General features: G+C 30.6%; 1 protein-coding gene across 1 annotated transcript; it reads right to left on the bottom strand.

Annotated features, from left to right (window-relative positions):
- Positions 1-211: 211 nt before the first annotated feature.
- On the bottom strand, positions 212-9296 carry LOC142618049 (TMV resistance protein N-like). The gene is made up of 7 exons (XM_075791023.1): positions 8797-9296; positions 2793-3897; positions 2340-2606; positions 1456-2256; positions 600-1376; positions 411-439; positions 212-280 (listed from the first exon to the last, which is right to left on the bottom strand). Exons 1-5 carry the CDS (start codon positions 9294-9296, stop codon positions 729-731), a joined length of 3321 nt encoding a protein of 1106 aa, XP_075647138.1. The 3' UTR covers positions 212-280; positions 411-439; positions 600-728.
- Between the last annotated feature and the right edge of the window lie 2656 nt (positions 9297-11952).

The following is an 11952-nucleotide window of genomic DNA, read 5'->3' as shown; positions in this document are numbered from 1 at the left end:
TTATGAACAATCTAAATACTATTCTTCAGTAAATCAATAAAAGCAAAGAAACATCTATGACAATTAACAATATTAAAATTTAAAAAACCAGGGGAAAAGCATAAGTAAATAAGTAATCAAATAGAAATATTTTTGTAGAAATTAAAAGCTAAACCTTAACAATTGGCTCGATGATTAGCATAGGTCAGCGAAGCAAACAAGTTCAATATCCTGAAGAAGTATTTCATCAAATAGTTGTGTGCTTGACTTGAATTTCAATTTCGAAGAATCCGCAGGCATACTCATTATTTGGTAAAATTGAAGTTTAGAAGAAGAAATTATGAACTAGAAGCAGACAAATAAGATGAATAAAAGACATATTATAATAAATGAAAATCAAATTGCAAGGTGAAAATAATTCTTAGGCCTACCAATTACTTCAATAGTAACAAGGCATCATCTGCATTGAAAAAGAAATAAAGAAATTAAAACACAATAGTTTGAATAATTACATAGCCCAACAGTTTGATTTCACTATTATTTACTTAAAACACAATATATACTTGAGCAACAATCGTATGAATAAGCCATTCAATTTAGAGAAATAGAAAGAGACAAACCTTCTCTTCAAAGTTGGATCAAGATGTTTTTGTGTTCTATGATGGTTGATACAGATTGGTGTTGCTATCATAGTTGAAAAAGGTATTGGGCATTGAAGATGAACCCTGATCGTGAAACCCATTGGTAAATCACCGTCTCCAGGGTTTGGAGTTTCGTTTCCAGAGTTGGAATCGGAATCGAAGCAAGTGGGACATGTAGTGTTTTTGGGGACGCCTTGCATGGGTTGGTTGATGGTTTCTTCTTTGCAATCGGTGTCGGATTCCAACATGGCCTGAATCTTCTTCGCCATTGTTGAAAGCCCATTGATCCATAGATGAGGCAGGAGATATATTGGGTTTCTGAGGACAACAGATGCATTCTACGTAAATCCTCATCCTATTTAGAGAAATATTTATCCCTTCACTTACAGCAACCTCAATGCGATTCTCTTCGGATGGATTTGATATTTTCACTTTCCCATAAACTAACCATACATTGCCATAAGAACAAAACGTCTCACATATGGTTTGTTGTTTACCACCATTGATGGAAATCTTAACTGACAAAAGGCTATCCATATTGGTGTTCACAACCTTTGATGGAAAAGTAACAAAAACAACCAAATTTGAAAATTTAGGACCAACCAAGAATGATACAGAATTTCCGATAACCTGATGATGGTTGAATTTGAACCACTTTGGAATCTCAATTGCTGGTAGTGTAAGATAATAATGACGGTAAATTTTAGATTCAGCTTCAGCAATTGTATTCGGTAAAATCCCTAGAATTTCTCCAAACTGCAAGAAATTGAAGTATAACATAAATTGTTTCTTTATAACTTAAACTTCAGAGAGAGAAAGAGAGAGAAAGAGATACCTGATTCCATAATCTGCTTAATGATTGTGGATCTAGCCGATAGCACTTAAGTGCATCCACAGTTCTTATAGATTGTGGAAGTCTTGGAATTTCCCGAAGCTTTTTGCAATTTCTTATGTAAAGATACTGTAATCTAGCAAATCTGCTAATACTTTCTGGGATGGTAACAATACCAGTAAAAGCTAGATCTAAATTGGTCAATACTGGGAAGTAATCGGGCTGCATCCAAGAATCTAATCCAACTTTAATTCCAACACACGCGCCAAGATTCAGTTGTGTCATGCTTAGAAACCCAGTTGGTCCCGAAAAGTTATGAAGGGAAGTGCATGCTAGTCTCAATTTGGCAGAATCTACTTCCTTTTGCATTTGTGATTTATTGGCCCTAACTAGAAAATTCGTAAGCTTACCACAGAAAATTAGTCCTAACGTGTCAAGTCCGGTCAAATACAACAGTGATGAAGGCAATTCTCTAATACCACTAGAATTCAAATACAATTTCTTTAGACATTTCATTTCAGGGTGAATATCAGGGAACTTCTCAAGCCTTGAGCAGTTATTTAGATTAAAATATCCAAGAGATTTCAGAATGAGTGTACTTGGAAGAATTTGAAGTTGTGAACAGCCATGGAGATTCCATACTTTAAGCTTCTCAAGAAATCCAATGGACTCATGAACCTCAATTAAATTTTCACAACTGTGAAGGTCCAATTTCTCTAAGTTTGGGGAGCACAAGTCGGGTAATTTTGTAATGAATTTACAAAATTTCAGTTCGATAATTTTCAAATTTTTGTATTGGAACCCCTATAAAAAAAACAAAATTTATCATCAACAACTTTTAAAAAACATTTAAATAAATTAAAATTTATAAATACTAATACTTATACCTGCTTGAATACCTTCTCCAATAAAATGCTAGACATCTTGAGTGCAACAAGTTGTTCAGGGGGACAACATTTGGAAGATAAGGACAAAGGAAATACATGCCATTCAAGAAACCTTAACTCATCTGGGAGGTATTCAAGTTCTTCACCAATATGTACATTGCCTATAAGAAATTTGAGATTTTTCATCCTTTTGAAAATTTTAGCTTTCAATGAAACCTCTGTTCGTTCAGGTGAGCACAACTTTATACCACGAATTCTATTTGTTCCCTGCTTAAGAAACAGAATTGGTCATGCCTTATAATAGGATTCGACAAAAGAATAAAGATTTTGAAACTTTAAGCAAAACATATATTGAGAAAATTATATTATTTTCAATATTGAAAGGGGGAAAATCCAATAAAGAAATATCTGGAAAAAAAAAAAAAAAAAAAAGGAGAAGCAAAGAATGTATACCATATTTCTAGTTAGTAATTTATGAGCATCCTTATAACGCCATATCCTACTACGTTGTTCAAGCTCTTCTGATTCTTGTTGAACGATTTCTCTACCCATTTGTTGTAGCAAGTCATGCATTGACAAACGTCCATGTTCCAAGGTTATGAGACACTTATCAATAAGCTTTCCAATACCATAGTCTGGATATAAATCGCATGAACGTAATATATATACAACATCTTCCTTGTCGTAATCCTTAAAAAAACATGCAATATCAAGAAAAATATCCTTTTCAGTTTTTTCCAACCCATCATAACTTATTTTGAGTATTTCTTGAATCTTTACATGTGGAACGTTTTTATACTTTTCTAATGCACTTTTCCATTCATGTATAGTTTTTCCACACAAATCAGAACCAATTATTTTTAAAGCTAATGGAAGGCCATCGGCATAACGTATAATCTGTTTTGCAAGTTCTGAATAATCTTCCCCATATTTACTTGTTTGGAAGGCATGCTGGTTGAAAAGTTCACGAGCTTCACATTGACTCAATTTTTTAACCTCGTATTCTCGATGATCTCTTCCCAAAGTGGTTAGTACATGTTTGTCTCTTGTTGTTATAATTACTCTACTTCCGGAAGCAAACCAATTACATTCTCCAAGCAAATTTTCTACCTCTTTTGATTCACCCACATCATCAAAAATTAAAAGAACTTTTTTACTATGAAGTCTTTCCATTATCAAATTGGTACCTTCAAATACACTGTAGACCTTCAAATATCTATCTAAGATCTTAGAAAGAAGTGTCTCTTGTAGTTGGATTATGTCACCATTTATCTTTGACCTTTCTCTAACATTCTCTAAAAAACAACTTCCTTCAAAACGGTTAGCAATTCTATTATAAATAGCTTTTGAGATCGTAGTCTTACCTATTCCCCCAAGACCATATATTCCCACCATGCAAACATCATTCAACTCCATATCTAAAAGCAATTCTACGGCCTCCGCTCGAATATTTATTCCAACTGGATATTTGGCAACAAATAATGGCATACGATTTGATTTAGCACTTGATATCTCTTTTATAACTCTTTGGATAAACTCAAATTCAGATTCAATGTAGCTGCAAAGCATAGAGCATAAGAAAGGCACAATGAGTTGGAATAGTTGTAAATATAAATATGAAGATGAACTAAATTCAATATGTCTATTTTTAAATAAAAAAAAAAGTATACTTTCAAAAAATTGGACATTTAATGGTCACAAAATCATTTAAAAGTTGCTAACTAATGAAAGAAAAAGAGTTGTCAGAATTTTTTTTTTTTTTTTTTTGAGAGAAAGTTTGTCAGAATATATATCATATGAATTAAAATTATTCTATTTCTAGCATCTATATATCTATATATTATAGAACAAAGTTTGACTACAAACTTAATTTTAGCTTAAGGCTACAACTTTATTCAATATATTTTTATTGGATGCGAATTTTGACAAATCCACAATTGGATTACGTTTTCTTTTTATATCTTCTATACTTGCAAAATTTCTAGGAAATTAAAAATCAATAGCTATGTTATCAATCAACTGTTTAAAATGCAAGTTTTTGTAGTCTAAAATTATGCATAAAAAATAATTTTATGAATCATATAGTAAATAACATCCGATAGGCACAAAATTTAACATGTATGTTAAGAGCATAAATAACATACAACTTTTCAAAATATGTAATCATGTTAATTGTTTTAATGGTACTTGTCCTATATGATATATATAATCTATATATATCGAAAAGCTGAAGCATAGTATTTATTGTTACTATACTCCAGTTGAGCCACATCAGAGTCACGTTATCATCCTTTTTTGTTTCCAATTTTTCCTATATATATATATTTTAAAATTTTCTCATTTAATAAGGTGACTTAAAAGCTCCATTCAATGAAAAACACAATCCATGTCTTCTCAAAAAGGTGGAAATTGAAGCATGATTGTAATTTTGTGGAGAACAATCAATACCAAACCAAAATGATTTGTTGTGGATGATGGGGTGGATTATATTTAGAATGTTCATGGGTAGTTACAACATTGAAAAGCTTAAATAAATAATTGATATGTGAGAGAAAAAGAGAGATAAGGCTGTGAAAAATTAAAAATTGGGAAGAGGAAACGCTATAATTAGTGGTGGATAAGGCGAAGAGGTATAGAAGGGGTTGGAGATTTTAGGGCAACAGTTTAGTTGTTGTTGTTGTTGTTTGTGTGTGTGTGTGTGTGTGTGTGTGTGTGTGTGTGTGTTAAAAATAGTTTAGTTGAGGAAGAGAAAGTGAATCGTAATGGAAGCAAATTTAAAGTAAAGGCGCAACCGAAATCATAAAAGAAAAGGAAGACTGTTAGTCTGTACTAAAGCACAGGAAAAGTCACAGTCAATTCACCACAAATGCATGAGGCTTCCTGTAATTATATTATAGGAGAGATAATTATAATTTGTAAATAACAATATTCTCCTTTTAAATTTTGTATTCGTTAAGGAAATTAATAGGTCATCGTAAAAATAAAAAAGTAATTAAAAGGGAAAACTAAAAGCAATTAATTGAAGAAGTGTGTTATATTCTCTCTCAAAAAGAAGGGTGTTAAATTGGAGGAATTTATAGTGCTCATTTAAGGTTTTTTTTTTTTTTTCATCTATTATTAACACTTGGCAAAATGATTGACAACATGAAGCCAAGTAACATTCTTTTTCCATGTCATACCAAATAGATAGAGGAAGTTAGGAAAGATGATATGTGTTATTATTTTATGCATTTTCAAAGAGACACGTGACATCATTTTGTGCATCCACTAGTTGTAGGGATCCAACTTTTATAATATACTAGTCATCAATAATTACTTTGTAATTTTGATATAAATATAATTTTTTCTCTTAAAATTGATGAAATTATTTGCTCTCCTTTAAAATTAAGAAAAATGTTATGTCGACAATAATTTTACAACACTTTCATTTATTTTATTTTTTTTTACAATATTAGTACATGTCAGTTGTTTTGCCATGTGTCAACAATAAATAATATTTTTTCAAGTTCTTAAATGCGCACTATAAATTTCATAATTATAATATGAAAAATGTTAACAAATTCCCTAAAGGGTATTTGTTAATTAACCATTTTTACAAACTTTGTATGAAAAAAAAGAAAAAATTGATTGACTTGTCTAACAGTTTTTTATATTTCTCATGAAAGTGGTATCAAAACTTTCCCAAAACAGTTCATTAACCAATGCCCTTAGGGCATTTGCTAACAAGACTTATAATATAACTACTATAAGCTCCTTTGAATAATCCATCATTTTTTTCCTTTTCTTTTTTTCACAGGTTTTTTTTTTTAAGTAACCTAAAAGGCATGTTCTTTTTTTGACACGTGGCAAAGTCTCATTTTATGTTTTCCCTTATTGAATACCTCAATTACTGTTTCTTTTTCCAATTTATTTCTTCAAGTGATTAATGGCTGTCACCCCTTAATAGATTTTTTTTAAAATTTTTAACTTTTAATTTTTATACAAGATAGAATTTTTACTCTAACCTAATCTATATGTATATGTGTGTGAAACTCTCTTTTGGAGACTTGAACCCCGGCCCTTAATAGTTAATTCTCCTTATTGATTTGTTTATTTGCTTCATTATTATTATTTATTTCTTATTAAATCCAAGGATGAAAAATATTTTCAGAGCATAATATTTATTGAGCATCCAATAGTAAATTATAAAAGAGTTACATGATCAAGTAATTATAGACCATATGCATGCACTTTTGGGTTTTAACCCATTGATTTTTTTTAGTTTAAAATTATGCATAAAATATAAGCTTATAGATCATATAATAAATACTATTCAATTGACACAAAATTTGATATGTATATTAAAAGCATAAAAAACATGCAATTCAACGATTAGATTTTCAAAATATGTAGTAATGTTTTTTTTATTAAGTAAGGTTGTAGCTTTAAACTTCAACCAATTTTATAACTAAACTTTGTCCATAAAATATTACCAATTATTAAGTACAATAACTATAAATCTAATCTAATATCATACAATTCAGTATTCTAATTTATTTGGGACCTTACACACATATTTTGTCTAACACCCTCTGCAAGATATGCAATGCAGAGTCTAAGTGTGTTACTCGTGCACTATGTTACTACCACAACGCGACAGAGGTGTCAATAGCAAGCGGATTGGACATAAGAGCACTGAAGGAGTTTGGCAATGGTTTGAAAGAAGATGTAATTAGGATTGGACATAAGAGTAGATGTGGCAATAAGGTAGATTTATTAATTTTAAACAAAAGAAGTTTGATGGAAGAAATTTTTTTTCAGTACGTATTGAAGAGGATGAAAAAGATGAGACGGATCTTTCCTCCGTCCTTGGACGGAGGAGAAGTAAACGGATTGATACCGTGGGAGTGCATATAGGACAGTGACGATAATTAAGTATCCGTCCAGTATTGTTTGGTTATAAATTCTAGTTGTGTGCCACGATATGTTTGACTCGGCTTTGCTTTATCTCCACACTAGCGTGTACACTTGGAGTTCTTGCGTTACATGTTTGACCATAATAAGAAGACTCCTATATGGAAAAGAGCTCAAGAAGGAAGTTGAATCCTAAAAGAAAAGGTAATTCTACACCAAAATGGTTTAATTTTATCTGTTTAATTTTCAATTGAATCCTATACGTATAATATGATTGTTGATTATTTTATCTGTTTAATTTTCAATTGTTAATATAAAAAAAATGGTTTTCTTATATTGATGAAATGTGTGTGTGTGTGATAGAAAAATCGTGAAAGATGTTGACATAAAAGTGATGACCAATTTCTGGTGCTGAAAGGAAGTGTACTTAGTGCTGTATTTTTGGTACTGAGCTACAACAGCTATAAGACATCGTGATCATGGTGATGGGTTAGTGGGGGAATAAAGGGTAAATGCAAATGCCAAAGTTCAGCACGAAAGGAAGGTGTATGTGATAATAATTATACTTTCTCAAAAACTAATTTATATATGTATATATATATATAATAATAATAATAAGTGAAACTGAGAGAAACTCAAATTAAAATTTCAAATTAGAGTTCAAATTTTGTACCATGTATCCTAAATTATTTACTCTTAAAAAGTTTTATTTCTTAATTTTAGAATCAAATATGAGACCACATCATAAATATTCATACAAATGAGTTATTAAGTACAAAGAGTCTAGAATAAATGAATCATAAAAAAAAAAAGTGTTTCACAATAATTAAAAAATAAAATGAACAGTTTACATTTTATACCTAATAATATCTTTACAATTTTTTTAAAGAGTTAACAAAATATAAAAATGACTATCAATAGTATTTAAATTATATATATATATATATATAAATTATAGTATGCATCTTATTATATATCTTTAAGTGTATTCATGTATATGCATGAGGTTACAAGCTAGTAAAACACATAAACCCATGCAAGGCATGGGCATACTTAGTTTAGTAGTAAAAAATATGATAGAAACAATACTTTTGTAATTTATTAGCGGTCATAACAAAACCTTTAAAAGCTTATAACCAATATAAGAACACAAAGAGTTGTCACAATTGATAACATTATCCAAGTTAAAATTATTCTAATTCTACTATTGACCTTTATAGCTTAACTAGTACCTTAGTATTTTAGAATATAAAGAAATTATTTAGTCCTCTTAGAAGAACACATCAACAATACCTAGTGGTCTTCTTATCTAATAGTATTGTGCCATGTGATAATTTACTGACTAAGATCCTTGGCATCAACCCAGTTTTAAAAATAAAATTTTCTTTTTTTTAAAAAAGAAAAGCCTTCCCTTTCACCTTTATCGTCCCTACCCTCTCACTCTACCACCATCACCATCCCTATTTTTAATGTCAGCAATGATGACATAATTTATAAATAGAAAAACACTAAAAATTTGTAACTAATAAAAATACACCAAAATAGTCATTAATTAAATACTTACCTATCATTGTAAGGAAATCCAGACAAATTAGCTACTTCAGTTAAAGTTGTCCTCCACCTCTGAATCTTTTCTATGTTATCTTTGAATTTTTCTTCATGTTCAGCTAGTGCAATCCCAAATTCTCCATCTTGATTACGTATTTCTGATGGGCTCACTTTGTAAAAAATTGGTATAACCAATTGGCCATTTCTCCTACACTCAAAAATCTTGATGAGTTCATTCAAGCACCAAGTAGAAGATGCAAAATTTTTAGAGAATACAACAATTGAAATCATAGACAATTCAATGGCTTTAAGAAGTTCCATTGAAATTTCTTCTCCCCTCTGAAGGTCATTATCGATGAAGGTGTTAAAACCCTGGTCACACAAAGCCTTATATAAATGGCCTGTAAAATTATAACGAGTATCTTCACCTCGAAAACTTAAGAAGACATCATAGTTCCATCGGTGGGTAGAAGAAGAAGAAGAAGAAGAGGCTCCTTCGTTGGTCAAGAAAGCCATTGATATGATCTGTTAGCTGAAGATTGAGAAGATGTAAAAAGAAGAGAAGAAGGTAAGAAGGATCAAAGGTGTGACAAAATTAATGGAAATGATAAGAGATGAATGAAGGCTTGCAATTCTAGTGAAGGTTCACGGATGAGTTGAGGGCACTAATTTGAAAGGTTTTGAGTATGTGTGTTTGATTGGGAAATTGATGAAAGAATTATGATTTACAACAAGTGTACTAGAATTGAATCTCAGAGAGAAAAAATCGAACTGGAAATATGGAATTGATAGGGAAAAAGAGATGTAGTACTCACTACAATATGAAATAAGAAAGGATGGCTAATAGAGGCTCCTTTTCACAATATATATATATATATATATATATATATATATATATATATATATATATATATATATATTTATATATAAAGTTAGTGACTTTTTTTTTTTAATTTTAATAATAATAATAATAATATAGTGGCTGTAAAGTGTCAATTGACTCATGACTTAATGGTATGTGGTAGGGCTGTCCACGAGTCAGTCAGGGTCGAGTTTGTGCCTAACCCGAAACCAACCCAACGGAATTGGGTGGCAGAAAATCTCACCCGCTACGGATCGCCGAAGTAGTTGGGTCGAGCGAATCAGACCTTCAGCAGGTGGCGAACAGGTTGGTTGACGTCATAAATCTGAGAAAATTGTGAGAAAACCCAGATCCGGTGAAAATCTCGTTGGATTCTACGAGATTTAGCCAGATTCGGCAAAAATCTCATTGGATTCAATGAGATTTTGACAAATCCAGTCAAAATCTCACCGAATCTACATGAAATATCACTTGAATCTAGGTTTTTTTTTTCCGAGATCTAGAAAATTTTCGCCGGAATCTAGGTTTTTTCACCAGAATCTGGAAAATTTTCACCAAACTTTGGGTTTTTTTCGCCAAAATCTGGGTATTTGTTGGTTAGTTCAGGTTTTTTAGGTTTTGGGGGAGGGAAATTGAAACTGACCCGCCAGAGTTGGTTAGTTAGGATCATCTTAATTATTGCTATCATCAAAATATATCTCATCAAAGAAATGAGAGAAGGAGATAGAATATTATACTAACGAAGGCCCCTTGTAGGATAGTTGAATTGGTCATTGACACCCTTCCACTACATGTACAAGACATTATCAAATTTCAAAATATGCTCTCTCTAAATCTAACTTCGTGGTAAGAAGTTCAAACTTGTTTAGATTTAAGGAAATGAAAGGATTTTGTTATTAGCTTTGCATCCCAAAGACAAATGGAAACATTATTGCATTTTATTTTATTTTATTTTGCTTTTTAATTAGTTCTTATATATATAAGGACAAAATAATATTTTGACAAATAGTTAAAAGACAAATTAGAAAAAAATTAAAAAAAGATAAGGGATAAAGTAGTCCAATGAAATTAAAACTTCTAAATAGATCTAACTTCAAGCCCCATGTTTTACCCATAGTTATTATAACTCTCTTTTTTTTTCTTTTTTCTTTTTTCTTTTTTTTTCTTTTTTTTTGAAGAAATAGTTATGACTATTATAACTTTCAAAATTCTTTGATTTCTTTCTCATCCATACAATTACTAATTTCGAACACAAGGAATTACGAAATAGAATTAGAAAAAGGAAAAAATAAAAAGAAAAAGAAATATCTAAGTACACCCACAGCCACAGAGCTTTCATAAGGTTTGTCCTCTTTGATGAGTTAGGCCCCTTCTTGATGTTCAAAACCAGACTTCAAGTGTGTAACGATGAATGATAATTACAAGCACTATCAAAGTTGAAAGTGGCATTGCCTGTGCGATGGTACCAAGTGTTGACTCTGAGGTCTTTATTGACGGTAGTGGCTGCTCCACCCCAGTCAACACTATCAATATATTGATAATGCACCTAGACCTAACTCTGAAAATTAGTCCAAATAATAATAATAATGGTTCAAACAACAACAACAACAACAAAATTAGACTAAACAGAATAAATGAACAAAATATTCAATAAAACTCATTGAAAAAAAAATCATTGAAATTAATAATCCATTAAACCCATTGTATTAAAATAATCTATAATTTCATTTTTTTTTTCCTAAAAAAAATTGATACCAAGAGACAGATATTGTGGTAGTGAGTTCTCCTAAGCTTTGCAATCGCTAAAGCTTTACTCTCCTCGATGACTCGGCTTATCATCCGCTGCTCTCTCTATCTCTCATCATGATTAGACTCTTTAACTTTATTACTCTTATTTCAACATTCTTATTAATTCTCACTTTATCTCTTATTAGTAACTTTTTGCATTCATTTTGTCAGTAAAATAAATTGTAAAATTTCATGTGCTTACAAGTCATTTATTATTTTTTTCTTTTAATGCTGAAATATTCAAGTTTTTTTTAGTAAATTTTAATGAATCCACTCTACAACTATTGGATTCAAAAATCTGAATTCGCTTGAAATCATTGAAATTCATAAGCACTAACAAAGGATTGCAAATTGTAAAATGAATTTGAATTAATCTTTGTCAAGCATATTATGTACGTTTTTAAACCCCTTAAACACAACCAATTTTACCTAGTTATTTATCCAAGTGGTTTACTTAGGTAAATTATGCAAATTTAGGTTAACACATATAAATCATATCATGCAAAGCAGCGAAAATATAAA

The sequence above is a fragment of the Castanea sativa genome, chromosome 11 (assembly GCF_040712315.1).
Source record: "Castanea sativa cultivar Marrone di Chiusa Pesio chromosome 11, ASM4071231v1".
Lineage (NCBI taxonomy): Eukaryota > Viridiplantae > Streptophyta > Magnoliopsida > Fagales > Fagaceae > Castanea > Castanea sativa.
Note: the sequence above shows the minus strand (reverse complement) of the source record. Positions and strands in the feature narration are given on the sequence as shown.

Excerpts from the sequence above, each read along its gene's own strand:
- LOC142618049 (XM_075791023.1), bottom strand. The coding sequence starts at position 9,296 with ATGGCTTTCTTGACCAACGAAGGAGCCTCTTCTTCTTCTTCTTCTTCT. Across the intron at positions 2,257-2,339 it reads TGGAGAAGGTATTCAAGCAG|GGGTTCCAATACAAAAATTT; the intron begins GTATAAGTATTA and ends TTTTTTTTATAG. Across the intron at positions 1,377-1,455 it reads TAAGCAGATTATGGAATCAG|TTTGGAGAAATTCTAGGGAT; the intron begins GTATCTCTTTCT and ends AATTTCTTGCAG.